The sequence below is a fragment of the Bradysia coprophila genome, unplaced genomic scaffold (assembly GCF_014529535.1).
Source record: "Bradysia coprophila strain Holo2 unplaced genomic scaffold, BU_Bcop_v1 contig_138, whole genome shotgun sequence".
In the NCBI taxonomy this organism is placed as follows: Eukaryota; Metazoa; Arthropoda; class Insecta; order Diptera; family Sciaridae; genus Bradysia; species Bradysia coprophila.
The window spans coordinates 10,254,173-10,270,165 of record NW_023503409.1 but is presented as its reverse complement, the minus strand read 5'-3'; the positions used below and the strand labels follow the sequence as shown (position 1 = coordinate 10,270,165).

General features: G+C 36.6%; 3 protein-coding genes across 4 annotated transcripts in view; all 3 read left to right on the top strand.

Moving 5' to 3' along the window:
* The window catches only part of LOC119074105, a 220,534-nt gene that overhangs the window by 35,847 nt on the left and 168,694 nt on the right, over positions 1-15,993 (top strand). The window lies entirely within an intron of this gene.
* LOC119074104 lies at positions 1,054-7,724 on the top strand. 2 transcript variants are annotated; one of them, XM_037180070.1, is made up of 4 exons: positions 1,054-1,149; positions 1,236-1,717; positions 1,774-1,880; positions 7,489-7,724. In XM_037180070.1, exons 2-4 carry the CDS (start codon positions 1,243-1,245, stop codon positions 7,513-7,515), a joined length of 609 nt encoding a protein of 202 aa, XP_037035965.1. In that variant the 5' UTR covers positions 1,054-1,149; positions 1,236-1,242; the 3' UTR covers positions 7,516-7,724. The 2 variants fall into 2 exon arrangements, with proteins under 2 accessions (XP_037035965.1, XP_037035966.1); XM_037180071.1 differs by lacking the exon at positions 7,489-7,724 and adding an exon at positions 1,951-2,041.
* LOC119074081 (regulator of nonsense transcripts 3A-like) lies at positions 12,082-14,666 on the top strand. The gene is made up of 6 exons (XM_037180034.1): positions 12,082-12,360; positions 12,423-12,516; positions 12,782-13,081; positions 13,149-13,318; positions 13,379-14,083; positions 14,142-14,666. Exons 1-6 carry the CDS (start codon positions 12,235-12,237, stop codon positions 14,643-14,645), a joined length of 1,899 nt encoding a protein of 632 aa, XP_037035929.1. The 5' UTR covers positions 12,082-12,234; the 3' UTR covers positions 14,646-14,666.

The window sequence follows — 15,993 nt, the reverse complement described above, 5'->3', positions numbered from 1 at the left end:
TCATTCTAACAAAAAATTGCAAAATTTGGGCTTCGAAAACAGAGCTCCTGTGAGTTTTTTCAACTCGTTTACAACAAACTTCTCTGCAATGGATTCTCTATGAGATTACCTGTTCAGACATACCTCACACGACGTATTATGTCATGATTTGTCGATTTTATTTGCAAATAAAGTTGAAATTTTTTGTCGAAAAGCCTTAGTCGGAAACACTGACAGAGTTACTCTGCTCGAGTGAAGGCGAAGGTCAACAACGTTCTTATGGTATTGCATAGCTGGGCTCCTCAGCTATTAACTACAGTTAGCAGTAATGCCTTCTGTTCACAAATGCCCAAGATATCAGTCAACAATGTGTGCAATTTCATGCTACTACCCCGAAAATCAAAATCAGCCTAGAGGCAAGGGAAAAATTAATTTTTGAATTTTTTTTTGCTGTTTCGAATTCCTTGGTCAATTCTAAGTACAGCCTGGGGTCAGGCCTTTTAAAATAAAAACAAAATGAAAATACGACCCACCCTAATATACACTCTTTACCGTTTACACGAACTTCTCAGTGTACAAAGTTTTTGATCTAATCACGCAATTTTAGCCACTATTTTGTTACGAATTTTACTAGATTTTAGCTAACCGACAGTGCAGACATTCAGTTTCAATATGTCGGATTCAAATCCCGTAGAGATCGACAAAAATGTACAGCCGCAAAGACAAATCGAAAGCGCTCACGAAAGTCGTAATACGTCGTTTGGTAATTTTGACCCACAGACCTTTGTTTAACTTTCGATCCTGATTCTGATTAACAATTTCCAGCCTCCGTCAATGGGCGAGGAAACATTTTTGAATCAAATTCAACCAGTTCCCGAATATGACTACTTCTATTTCGTGTCAGCAGATTGGTCATTGGGTAAGTGGTACGTTACAAACCCTGCTTCGTGAGTGCCTTACCTGTTCTTTGAGAACCTTGGTTGTCGTCACCATCGGTGAAAGCTTGAAACGAACTTTTCGTTCAATTTGTGTGTAGAAACGTTAAATTAATAATTTTCGTTTTTCTCATTGTCGAAGTTGATTGTAATATAAAGGTGTTGATTTGAAATTTAAATATAGATCTTGTTAAATAATCCTAATCAGTGACGGCCGTTATTCGACGCCGAAGTAGTTACGTTTTTTAATTTCACCCGAATCCGTTTATTATATTATTTTTTTGTGAAAGTAATGCAAAAAACAAACAAATTTCCATTTAGAAATCCCATGGCGCACTCTGCGATCCGTGCTGCACAGGAACTGGAAATAGGTTGTGCGACTTTACCACAGCAACAGCATGCATACAACGTTCTGAGCGCTATTTTGCCCAGAAATCAAGGGTTCCATTTGGACTATGTAATTGGTGGTAGAAATAAGAAAATTAGTCGAGGACAGTGCACTTGGACAGGATACGTTTCGTCCACTACGATGCCAGTAACCACAAAAACGGAATTTAAGGCAGTGAAGGATATAGTAACCATCGGAAGGCCAATTAATGGCAAACTTATATCTACTGGACGGTATTTAAATATTGGCATAAGTATTACGTTTGCAAACGCCCATTGCCAGTGCGTACTGGATTTTGAAATCGGCGTGACACAGCACTTAAACAAAAAAGTGCCAAGAATTCCGGATAACTTTGAATTGGCATTGAAACCGTACCGCCCCACTCACAAAGATGACACTTTCATCGTTCGAGGAGGTAAAACCTAATAAGCGAATCGCACCACGGTCTGCATTGAAACCGTTTTGTTCTAGGTATGCGATCTGTTGAACTCAAAGTCGTTGGCACCGATCCAGTTCCATACTGTGATCCTGCGCTTGAGGCCGTCATTCACTGCGATGGCGATCCGATCAAACGAGTGGTAATAGAACACGATTCCTTATTAAGCCTTGACGCGATTTCTGATCGCATTCTTTATTCGATCGAAACAGGAAGAAGAGTAAGCTCTGAGATTAGAGAGAGAACCATTGGTCCATAATTGCATAATTGAAAGATTAAATCAGTCGTAAAGGGGCTGAGCCAATTAAAACTCTTTTTTTTTTATTTTAAATTGCACTTAAAACTTATTTATTTTTCCCAACCGGTTTCAATAGCTAAGCTATCATCATCAGAGGCTGGCAATTGACTAACATGAAAATTACATAACAGCAATTATATTATCTCTTATCTATATCTAACATAAATGTAAACAAACTTTACAGAAACTCTCGACTAGATAAGTTCGTCATACATGTAAAAGCATCTATATGCATCGATTCAAAATTTTTACTCAAACAAACATAATGCAATGGTATAGAGATACTTAACGAAATGTTCCGAGAACTCTCATTCACAGTCATAGAAAATCTCACTCATGCTGGTATCTGGCGTTTCTACAGTCAAATCAATGACTCTCTCATCAGTTCGTCTCTTTAATACAAACAGATTTAACAAAGGCGATTTTACATTGCCGTCATCAACGTTGAGTAGGTTTTCGTGTTTGTGCTTATGAATGTGTATCGCTTCGTAGTATTCCACCTTCCAGAGTTGCTTGACGGGTTGTACGAGTTTTAGGTCACTAATGTCGATTTCGTGTTTGGTCATGAATATGTGTTTACCAACAGCCGTTTTTTGTTTCCAATTGGCTGATTTTATGTGCTCGTTAAACCTTACGAATAATTTGCGGATTGTCATACCAAAGTATTCTCTGCCACAGCACCCACATTGTATTTTGTAAATGCCTGACTTGTGCAAATCCATCGGAGCATCTTTGATTGTACCCAACAAGTCCTTTAACGAACCTTCGTTTCTGTGGACCAGTGCAATGTCGAATCTGTTGTATACCAGTTTCAACATTTTCGTTACTTTAGGATAATAACGGAAACTGACGGAAACACGCAAAATGCGTAAATTTGAAGAATTAAATCAGTGCAAATCATGATATCTTGGTCTTACCGTTCCATTTGATTGGAACCTTCAACATCTTCAACAGTCGCTTTGAATGATTCGTTGCACATGTTATTTATCGGTTCGTGATACCCATACTTTGTCCTGTGTTCATCAACAACAAGAAAATCATCAGCACGAGTAGGGTGGGGTGAGGGTTTAAAACAATCTTCCTAGCAATCTAATATTGTTGATCCGAGACGAAGTCTAGGTAAATAGACAGTTTGCGCAAATGACGTATAATTTACAAGTCAACTTAAAAGTTTGAAATTATAAGTAACCTTTCAGGACTTCTTGTATGAAGATGTCACTTATACTTTCCAACATATCAATTTCATTGTTCTCCCTAGGTGTGTAATAAGACACTTTTGACCCTAGGAGAAACAAAATTATGTAATTACATATTTATGAACCAACTTCTAAGAAGGTGGCTCACAGGGCTTATTATTGGAAATTTTTAAAGAATTTTTTAAGAATTTTTAAGAATTTTTGAGAATTTTAGGAATTTGTAAGAATTTTTAGGAATTTTTAGGAATTTTTTAAGAATTTTGTTGATTTTTGCTGTAAAAAGATAAGTTCATGCAAATTTACGTATCTAAGTCAATTTTTATATCTCAATTACGATTATAAAATCGAACAATTCAAAATTCAATTTTATCGCATGAAGTTGTGTCTGATACGATTTCGACTGATGAAGTCACCTCTGATTGTCAAAGCGACAAAAAACCATTAATTAATGTGACCTCGCTTGTCTGACTAAGTTTTCCAATAATTGCAGTCCCAGTTTTCTTACCATTTTTGAATAAGCTTGTGTTTTTAAGAACACAAAATTATATTCAGATGAAAAAGCGATGCAATAATGTTCTATTTGCCACATCATTGATTGTGTATCTCTTTTACTTTCACTGGCCGTTTAGAAAACTCAAAATTAATTTAATTTTCTGAATAAACAAAGAGAGCTCTGAGTTGAAGGTTCAGCAAGCGATGTTTTACACCCGATAAATATGAGTCTACTAAAAAGCACTCGAAAGGTGGCATATTTCTTACCTACCTCGGTGAATTACTGCCCTCGCTTCGCTCTGGTCGCAATATTTACATTCGTTCAAATGTTCCCTTTCATAAGTTTATAAGCATGTGAAAAATTCTTTTAAGAATATAATTTCACGCAAAAATTGTCTTAGATTCCAGATTACTAGTCCAATAAAAATCCAATCTTCGAACTTCACTACCCACTAGTCGGAACCACCAGAAAATATTTAATGTCATGTAAATCCATGCTTAAACTTACTTTCAAAACTCACTTTTCTGAACTACGACCGAATGAAGTTTTATAAGACCCATGTATACCTAAACTACCTAAACCCTTATCTCTATAAACAATATGGACAGCTTTTCGTATCATATAATTAAATTTCGGCTTTCAGTGATTTCATGTGTATTTTATGTAAACTCAATTTCTAGAGCATAATAACTACAGTGAACGACATCTCAAATGTCTCACTGTCAAATTTTTCTGAGAATTTTATTGTGTCATTGCAAATTCACAATGACATTCTCTGAAAAAAATGACAGTGAGACATTTGAGATGTCGTTCACTGTACTCAACCAACCAAAAAAAAAATTCGTGGCAATAAAAAGAAAAGAAGTTGTGTATAGAATTACTCCCATCTCACTACTTCAATATTGCCCATCTACGAACTTAACGTCATGATTTTCATTCTCCATCGATTAAAAACAAAATTTTGAAAATCGGTAAAGAATTACTTGAGTTATCGCGGAAGCAAGTGTACGGACGTTTTCTGTATTTAACGTTTTATGCCAATGTAGAACATTTTCAAAATATCATATTGAACCTAGCGTTACGTACATTAAGGTTATTTTCTGTCATAAAACCCTGACTTTCATATTAAATACAAAATATTTTTGAATTTTTTTAAAGAATTTTTTAAGAATTTTTTAAGAATTTTTTAGAATTTTTAAGAATTTTAAGAATTTTTTAAGAATTTTTAAGAATTTTGAGAAATTTTAGAATTTTTTAAGAATTTTTAGAATTTTGAGAACTGAAATTCCCAATAATAAGCCCTGGTGGCTCAGTGATTTTTTTTAAGGTTGAAATATAAGTTTATTCAGAAACAGCATTTTTCCGATGGGCAAACATTCATTGAAAATCCTTTGTTAGCCACAAGAAAATCCTTATAAAATCCTCCAAAAATTTACGAAGGAAAAACGGAAAATTTGTAGAACCTTTTAAAACTCTCAAAAAATTAAGAAAATCAAATAAAGACTAGAAAGTCCTTGAAAAATAAAAAAAATCCTTTGGAATCCATCTGGAATCAGTAAAAATCAACTGAAAATCCCTGAAAACGATAGGAAAATTCTTGAAAATCCTCAGATCCTTAAATGATTTGTCAACGAAATTTACAGTTATCTGCGAGGGGTGACGCACTCCCATTTAATCCATTAAATCCATTAAATCCATTTAATCCAAAAAAAAATTTTTAGTTTTACCGAAATAATTAGGCTACCGACCTGAAAAATTTGTAAAGTAATTGCGAAAAATAGATTTGCACGATCCCCAGCTCGTTTAAGTACTCGTGAGGTATAGGAAAACAATTTTTGTGAAAAATGGTATTAAATTTATTTAATCCATTTAATCCACTTTACACCAAAAACTCCTAAAAGTGGATTTTTTCGCTTTTTAACATTGTAGTATGAGTTGTAGTACGTGGTTCGATCAAAATCAACAATTTTTAAGACTTTTACAGTATTTGGTAAAATGAACTTTTTTCCTATTTAATCCATTTAATCCAATTTTTATTCCATTTAATCCATTAAATCCATTTAATCCATTTAATCCATTTAATCCATTTAATCCATTTAATCTAGAAGTGAGTTACCCCTCGGTTATCTGCCCCTCGCAATTTTCTGACCGCTCGCGATTTCATATATTGACTTTGGAGGCTGTACTGCCTACATTCTCAGTAAAATCTTTTTTTTTCAATTTTTAGCTGTCCGTAAATACAGACAAAGCTGCTAAGCTCATACTTCTTGAAACGGTGTTACCACTAACTATTTGACTTCAACTTTTCTAAACGCCAGGCGAGGGTATCGCGTGAAAAATGTATTGCTTCTGTTGTTCAAAGTGTAGCCAGGGGTTTGATGGTTTGATACAAAATCTTTTACTTCAACAGTTTAACTTACAGTTTTCGGTATGAAATGACGCATACCAGAGCAAACCCGTCGTCGTTGTTGCTAGCAAATGGCTCTCCGTTTGTATTAACCTAGCGATGAGAGAATTTTGAAGTAGGAGACATGTCACTATGTCGTTCAATCCAAACCTTAACCTGTTAATGAAGCAAAAAAAAATCAGATTTTCTGAGATTCTTTGAACAAAATAAGTAAGACAATTAATGGTATGTAGTCGGAGCTGTCTTTACAATCTTTGATTTGATTTTTAAACTTTTAGGACCGAAGTGGCAAATTATTCCACCGGAGGTAATCCTCACAATTTCCATTTGACAGGAAAAATGCCATTTCGGGTCGGCCTCTCAAACAAAGAACTTATCGATCGAAAACTTGTGTTTAAACAGATCTTTTGCTAAACTATTCATTGCCGTTGGATTAAACGCAGTTCCGACTTATCTTGGTCGTTATTGAAATCGGTGAAGCTTCCAAAAATTTCTTCTGAACTAATTTTCATTTTCAGATTTCTCTTGTGCGTTGCTAGTGTAAGCCTTCAGCAAATATTAGCTTATCTTTGAAATTTAATTTGATAAATATTTGTGGTTTGTGTCAATATTACCTCAACAAACATCCGCTTCAATGAATGTTAATTTAATCTGTCGACTTAATTAGGCTCCGTTTTCTTGGTCGCATTTGAATTTTGTTTTTCTATTTGCTTTTTTGACAATTGCAATTTGCAATTTTATTCTGAATTTCTACCTTACCTTGTCCTCTCTGCATGATGGAAGGGGGGAATTTCTTATTAGCAAGACAATTTTCGGTTACTTACAAATTAGCCCCCTATCCTTTCCGATTGCTTTCACAAAACTGTTGGCTGCTAGGAATTTCGCGCCGCGTCATTCACAATAATTGACAGAATGACACATTTTGTATTAGGAAAATGTCACTTTGGGGGTTATTGTGAATGACGCGGCGCGAAATTCCTCAACACCAAACTGTTCTCTGTCTTGTCTCTTTGGCAAAAAGATTCTTTCAAGCGTAAGTATTTAAAGTTGAAACAAAAGCTTAAATCAATTCTACTCGATTTTGTAAGCTAACACAATAAGTACAGCACTAGAGACCATACTTCAGCATGATGAAACGAATCTTGTTGCTTTGAAGAGGTAAGACATTGAATTTAGCGATAAACATAAGCTCCTAAATTATGCAAAAACGTTGAATTACTTTGGGCCATTTTATCATCCGAAAAAATTTACAAATTTTGGAGTTGATGTTCCTCTCTTAAAATTTACTTTTTTTTGACGAAATGGGAGTGTAATTGGTGATTAATGGTTTCCATATTTTCTTGAATACTTCAACAGATTCGAGAGCTGGCGAGGTTTCCATAAGAGCTTAGTACCGAATCTAATGAGAGTTACACCAGCCACAATGATCACAATGGTTGCGTACGAACATGTTTCCCATTACTTGTTAACGAAATGAGCGAATTTCCGTAGCCGAACTTAGAATTTGGTTCCTATTCAGCTGAAAAGGTTTTAGTTAGATTTCCATAGAAAAGAAGAATTAGCAAAAATTGAATAAATTAAATTTTGGAAATGAAATGGATTTTTGCTGCTTCAATTTAGATCTGAAAATATATCAAAAACTATTTATCACGAGAACTACGAACAAAGGAATTGAGGTGCGACCGCCTTCCTATGATAAACTTAAAGGTATCTTTCAGAACCTTACATTCTTTCAAATATGACCATTCGAAAAATATTCCTGAATTATTTACCCTATACTGTCAATAGCAAACTCTCTGAAAAAACCGAAGCAGACTCGCAGCAGCACGAAAGCTCGTACCACGGCAGAGTAAAATAAACCAGGCAGTAGCGGTTCATTTTCGAAACGTCAAATAAGGGACCTAATACACTGGATGAAAATGAACTCGAATGAACACTGACATAAATTGAAAAATTTTATTCGCAAAAAATGTAGGGCTACTAGATTATTCAGGTCCATAGTCAAATCAGCGCTCCTGCCTGGTTAACTTTACTCTGTCGTGCTCGTACCCATCTCAAAACAAACGGCAATTCGTGACCGTTTTAACGATATTTTGCTTTTATTCTTTCCAACTTCTCCCACAAAGCAGACAGAAGCCATATTTTAAAATTGGATTTTTGCCAAACATCGGGACTCTGAATAGAAAACGCACTTACATGTTAGATATCTAAACTTCTCGTACAATGTTTCCGTCCGTGGAGTCGCTCGTATCACTCTCCGGTACACCTTCATCAGATCCTGATGCCAGAACTTCGTAGGGAACGGAACTGAGTCCATTCCTGATGTTGTAGCATCCGTCGCAGCGGTATCTGACGATGCATCCGAAGAGGTTGATGGTGCGGTTCGCTACAATCAAAATCGCTCTGTCAGACCGCATCGTGTCTTAAAGAAATGTGTAACCCACGCGTCATCTTCATCTTTTTGACGGGATGCATTGGCTTCTGAATCTTCCAGTTCGACAAATAATGAACAGTCATCATTCACAGTGTGATTATTATCAACGATATCGATGCCCGTTTCTTGAAATCGAATGCTTTTGATTCGTTTACCTTCATTCAATGCGATTGTAGCCTAGATCTTGGCCTTGATGGCTCCAATTGTGGTGGACGTCTGCACTTCCATTATCAACTTTTTAAATTTAAGCGTTTCGACTAACAATGGCTGCTCTTTGGCTGCTGGTAATGTTTCCTGATGGCATTTTGGATCGACATTGATTGGATCGACGCTAAATAAAATAAATTTGGATCGAGAATGATGGTCAACTCGACGGTGCGTTTTCTTTTCGTATCGCTGAATCCACCACTCGTGCTTGTCATATTCTGTATTTGCAAAATTCCACAAAATTAGTTGAAAAACATATTTTCATTTCTTGAATCAACTTACATTTCCGGATTTATCCTCCATTTTGCTTCTTTATATTATTTTGAAATTCACCTAACTAAATGCCTCTAGACGTTGGATCAATAGAATATGATTATAAAAGGTAAAAGGTAATCGAATTAATAGACTAAGAAAAGGAAATTAAAGAAAGATACGTTTACGACCACCAAAAAATGTATGTTGAAATCGTTTAATGGCATTTGAATATTTCGTCTTTTACTTGCTACCCGTGTTATGGTCTAAGAATATATTTAGAGAGTTAGAAACTTGATTTCACCACGCTTGGTTCAGCTTCGTTCCAGATTCACGTGCCGTTGAATCTCTACAAGATAAAATGCCACCAAAAGTTGACAGAATTTATTCTGTCCTTATACAGGATTTCGTTGACAGTATATTCTTAGACCATAACGCATTCACTTGAAATGTGCCGAGTCCTGACATTTTGCAAAACCCTAAATGTCAGCCCTTTCAAGTGAGGGCGATAACACGGGTAGCAAGTAAAAGACGAAATATTCAAATTTTGTCTCCACTTTCGCTTCACACGAACCATGGGAAAGGGAAGAGTAATTATGCTCTGTTTGTTTTTTTGGTATTTGTTCTGCATGTTAGATAACGCCACCCCTGGAATTAGTATGTTTTCCAGGTAAAATACAGTTTTGTACCATTGGTCGATTACATTAATCCATGAGTATTGGGCAACCATTGTGATCCACTTTGCAAAAACGTTCCGCCCGGAGGACATAAAAATTTGATTTTCGTACTTAAACGCACTCATTTTCATATTATTTTGACATAAAATGTGAGTGCGTTTGAGACGAATTCGGCGATCGACCATACCTGTTCTCTGCTTTCATTGGTTAAGAACGCAACGACTTGAATCTACACGGGATTCTTCAATCAATAATTCGAAACTTAAAACGAGATACTATCAACAAAATTCTGTAAATCTTTTGGTGGCATTTTATCTTGTAGAGATTCAACGGCACGTGAATCTGGAACGAAGCTGAACCACGCGTGGGGAAATCAAGTTTCTAACTTTTGAATAAATGTTCTTGTTCCTATGTGTTATGGCTAAAAGAAAATATTTTCTTAGACCATAACACGCAGAGCCTAATATTGGGGAATCGTTTTTGAGAATTTTTGGGAATTTTTGGGAATTTTTGGGAATTTTTGGGAATTCAGGGAATTTTTGGGAATTTTGGGAATTAATTCCCAAAAATTCCCAAAAAATTTCTTTTCTTTGCATTTTTATAATTAAATGCTCGTAAAAGATCAGGAAAAGTTCAAAAACCTTTAAAAACTATGAACAAGCAAAAAAAAAATTTGGATTTTTTTTGGAATTTTAGTGAACTTTTGAGAATTGGTTCCCAAATATTATTCTCTGAAGGATATAACTCTTGTCGATGTACTCGCACCAGCCAGGGCGTATACTCTACTTGTAGGTCTCTCCAAAGCCGACATTAGTACAACACTACAATAATTTAAGAGCAATCTACACTCCAACCCCCTATGAAATACATTTTTGATGATAACTTTTTATTCGAATTATTTTTGAAAAAAGTGGCCTCATCGTTTGGTGCCAGAACATATAAGGTTTCGATAGCCACTGGAATTGTCCAGATTGATGTAGTGTACTGAGAAAAGACTCAAAACTCCTAAAATTTGTGTTTTTTGTGATATTTTTTGTGATATTTTTTGGACTTTTGAGCTTTCTCGGCGTAGACTGCATCAATTTTGACAATAAACCGCGAGCCTTTGTCCATATTATTTTTATTTCAATGAACACATCAAAAACACACTGAAAATGTATATTGATATTGGAAAAGTGGAATTTGAAATTTTTAATTTCAGTTTAAAAAGCCGCTCCAATTTTCAAAAAATCTCTCGCTTGAAAAAAAAAACAATTTCGTGACTTAACAAATTGGGATGTTTTATTTGTCAATGAAAGTAGATAAGTAGGTATGGCCAGTCCACACAAGTCGGAGCACATACGGATTTGCATGGCGCCACCTCAAACGAACTCATTTCTAGTGGAAATTTGCACTAGAAATGAGTTCGTTTGAGGTGACGCCATGCAAATCCGTATGCGCTCCGGCTAGAACAAATTTGAACGTTTGGCCATACCTATTCATTTACTTTCATTGTTATTTGTTGACAGTTTGTTTTAATTGTGATCACCGAGTAACCAAACCAACACTAACAAACAAAATATTCCTATCAGCTGACAAATACCTAATATCACATTTCGATTCTTTAGAGTTTCCGTACGTGAGTTCATCATGGCAGTGATTTTTTTAATTAAATTCTATAAAAAAATAAAAAAAAATTTTATTACAAAACTAAACTTTTATTAAAAAAGGCTCGCGGTTTATTCTGGTGGCTATCGAAACTTTATATGTTGTGGCACCAAACGATGAAACCACTTTTTTCAAAAAATATTCTAATAAGAACTTATCATCGAAAATGTTTTTCATAGAAGGTCGGAGTGTAGACTGCTCTTAAAATAATTATTTTTGTGAGTTATAGCCGCAAAAAGGTTTTCGGTACACTCTGACATGCTTTCACCTTTGAACACTTTAACCGAAAATTTAAAAAAATGTTTGAAAAAAATGAAAGATACGATTCTCTAGAATTGAAGACGAATCTATCACTCCTTAAAATCGGAGACCACTTGTTCCCCTATCACCATCACCTCCAGTTTTGGCGGTATGCCGCTTAAGCTCAATTTACTGAATATATTATATTCAATATGTTCTGAAATATTTGTTGTGTTTTTTTAGAATTTTTGGGAATTTTTGGGAATTTAGGGAATTTTAGGGAATTTTTGGGAATTCAGGGAATTTTTGGGAATTTTTGAGAATTTTAGGGAATTTTTGGGAATTTTGGGAATTTAGAGAATTAATTCCCAAATATTAGGCTCTGTAACACGGGTAGCAAGTAAAAGACGAAATATTCAAATCACATCATCCCGCGCTTGTCGTCGCCATCGGTGAAAACTTAAAACGAACTTTTCGTTCGATTTGTAGAAACGTCAAGTTTTTTTTTCATAATACACTCTTTACCGTTCACACGCACTTCTCAGTGTACAAAGTTTTTGATCTAATCACGCAATTTTAGCCACTATTTTGTTACGAATTTTACTAGATTTTAGCTAAGCGACAGTACAGACATTCAGTTTCAATATGTCGGATTCAAATCCCTTAGAGGTCGACAAAACTGTACAGATCGGTGACAGCGTTTCTCAAAATGAAAAGAAGAGCCGCAAAGACAAATCGAAAGCGCTCACGAAAGTCGTAATACGTCGTTTGGTAATTTTGACCGACAGACCTTTGTTTATCTTTCGATCCTGATTTTGATTAACAATTTCCAGCCTCCGTCAATGGACGAGGAAACATTTTTGAATCAAATTCAGCCAGTTCCAGAATATGACTACTTCTATTTCGTGTCAGCAGATTGGTCATTGGGTAAGTGGAAGACTAAGAAACATTTTTGATTAGTCGTACCCACAATTTTGACTTGGACATTAGTATAGTCAGTAAATGACATCTCTTGTTTAAAGTATCGCCTAGTGTTAGATACAAAATCTTTTACTTCACTCGTTTTAACATTCATTTTGCAATGCAATTCGACACGAAGCAGAGGTCACCCTTTTATTTTTGGTCGTTGCTGTCGATACCAAATGATGAGTAGTTTCTAGAAGGCTAACTTTCTGCATAATCTTTTCTGCAGGACGCAACGCAACAAGCCGTGCTTACATTAATTTCCTGAATGAAGAGGACATATTCATATTCAAGGACAGATTCGATGGTTATGTATTTGTCGAGACGACCGGTGGTGTTGAGTATCCTGCCATCGTCGAATTTGCCCCGTTCCAAGGACTGCCAAAGTCAAAGTCTCGCAAAAAGGACAACAAATGCAACACAATAGACACGGATCCGGATTTTATCAAATTCCTTAGCTACCTAAGTGGTGAAGCTGGCGACGCCAAACCGGAAATGAAGATGGAATATTCGTATCAGATCAAAGATGGTAGGCAGGCGACTTTGTGTGAGACGTTGATTTCGGTCGGTGTACAAGGATGTCGTTTCATTTTCAGAAAAGAAAATCACGTCAACGCCACTGTTGGAGTTCATTGCGAATAAGAAAGTGGAACGTCGCGAAGAAAGGAAAAAGAAAATCGATGAAAGGAAACGGCAACGAGATGATGATCGCAATCGTAAGAAAAATCAAGTGGCCAAGTTAATTCCATCGAGTATCCGCGAACAGGTTTGTTACAAGGCACAACAGATCGAAATCCCAATTTTCTAAAAAAAAAAATCGTTTTAGGAAGAGGACGGTATCATTGTGCGAGTCGTAAAATCACGACCCAGAGATCGCGATCGTGGTGATCGGTCGAAAAAAGAGCGTAGTTCAGAGCATTTGAATAAGCCAACCGCAGCGGATGCTAAACAAAGCAAACCCGAATCGAACCGTGAAGAGAAAAGAAGATTGGAACGAGAGCAGCGTGACCAGAAGCGAAAAGAGGAGCGACAACGGTTCAGAGAAGAACGTGACCAGAAACGTCAAGCTGAAAGAGAACGTAACCGAAAGGAACGCGAAAGCAGTAAAAATAAGGATGACGTCAAGACTGAGAAAAGCTCTGGTAAGACGGAGACAGATGCACCGAATAAATCAAATCAGAAAGAGGATCGCGTCAAAAGATACAGCGAGAGTCGCCGGGCGCGAATGGAAAGTAAAGATCAGGGCGATGCTGGAAACAAAACAATTGGAACCGCAGATAGGCGCGACAATGATAACAAGACCGGAAAAAGTGACGGTGATGCCGATAAGTCCGTGTCCGTGAAAGGTGATGAAAATAAAGATGCTCCGAAAGAGAAGGCCGTACCACATTCAAAGGCTGGCGACAGCGATAAATCAAACGCTACCGAAGATGCGAAGAATCAAGATGATAACAGTGGTGACAATGCAAAGGAAAGTTCATCTAAGTCATTAACGAAAGAGGAACGATTGGCCCGGCGCATTCGTAACAAGGTAAAGTCAATAATCCTCACCCAATCGATCTCAGTTCACAGTTTTTGCTTTAACTTAGGATCGTCCATCGCTCCAGATCTACCAGCCTGGTCAAGGGAAACGGCGCATGTCAACGAAAAAAGATGATGAAGTATCCGCAGACGATGCATCGCCGAACATACTCAGTAAACCATCGTCGCCAACATCATCGGAAAATGCCGTTACATTTCCGACTGAAAAACCTAGCACGGCAGTGAAAAAGGTCGTCGACAAAGCGAAAAAGGACAGATCAACAACTGGAGATCGTGTGAAACCGATGCCATCGAATGAAAAGGGTCGTTCCGAAAGTAGCAAATCGAGCAGTAAGGCTGGTCCATCCGCTAGCAAAACTGCTCCGTCACAGGATGAACCAGTAGAACCGAAAGTTGAACGGAAAGTTAGTCGCTATTCGGAACGTCGAAATAAGATTAAAGAAAAGCAAATTTCGAAATTAGAAAATGTGGACGCAGCAACTGATGTGGTGAATACAGTCGATGAATGTAAAAATAATTCAGGCGAAATTACTGATTCCGAAATTAAATAAAAAATAAATTCAAGAGTTTCATTCCTTGTTCATTCAGTTGATGATAAATGTCCCATTTGACAGCGTCGACATATTATTAGACTCAAGAAACGTTTTCGATGTTGTATTTATCATGACATGAAATAGACGGAAACAACATAAGAGCTCGAATTGCATAGCTGTTGACAGAGCCGGATTAACCCATGGGCAAAGTGGGCCCGGCCCAGGGCGCTGGGAAAATAGGGGCGCTTAGAAATTAAATTTTCTCGACAATGTAATCATTTCACGTTCAACATAAGTCATGCACAAATCAACGTCGATTAAAAAAAATTCGCGCTCGCTTCGCTTGCGTCTGTACATTACATTCTTGGGGTAAATGTGAGCTACAAGAAATGCATATATACATCTAACTTGATATTTTTGAATAATACACGCACATCGACTAACCCAAGGCTGTTCGTATTTGGTTATTTAAAGCGTTTTTATGATGGTCCTGCTTTAGAAAAGTTAAACTTTGAGGCTTCTGGCTGAAGACACTATAAATAATTTTCAATAACCATTCCATTGCTTCATTTTCGTCAGCCGCCGGTGATAGTCGGATGATGGAAAGCTTTTAGCTCATTAGGAATTTTCGAAAATTTTGTAAATTCCTCAAGAGCTGAAACCTGCTCATGATCGCCGGACAACGGGAGTTTGGAACAACCTAAATTTCAAGATCTAACACTTTCAGAGTGAAGACAAAGGATCATTCTAGAGTGCCCTAAACTTCAATACTTTTGGGATCCCGAGTCCTAGATCCTCGAAATTGCTTCAACGCAAGTCGTTTTTTCCGAATCATGACCTTACCCAACGCACTGCTCCTAGCATGAACATAAGAAATATTTGGAGGCTGATGAAGTCACAGTAGCCACTGCGTTTCTTTCGTGAAGATAGGTGACTTGTTTTAGTTGTGTAAGTTCAAACACACAATACAATCAATCTTAAGCGGTAGCTCTCATCACAAAAGCCTCCAAATTCGACGTTTGTCAAAGTAGTGTTCATGCTAGGAGCAGTGCGTTGCCTTACCAAGTAGAGTAAATCTCGCAATATAATGAAACTTTAACAGTATCACAAATATTGTGTCAAAAATTCACGTTTTTTTCTTGGTTTTTCCTCACAACGCGTTCATGTTCTAACGATCTTCCAAGGGAAGTGAAAAGTGAGAATAATGCGAGGACATTCGAGTGTAAATTGAAAGAACACCTGAATGAAACTATAGAATTGTGATGTAAATTTGAATTGTAGTGTTCATTTTTCAATGTCTGTGATTATGGAACTTTGTATTTGAAAATAGCTATTTGCTAAATAAATTTGTTTGATTTGATTTGTT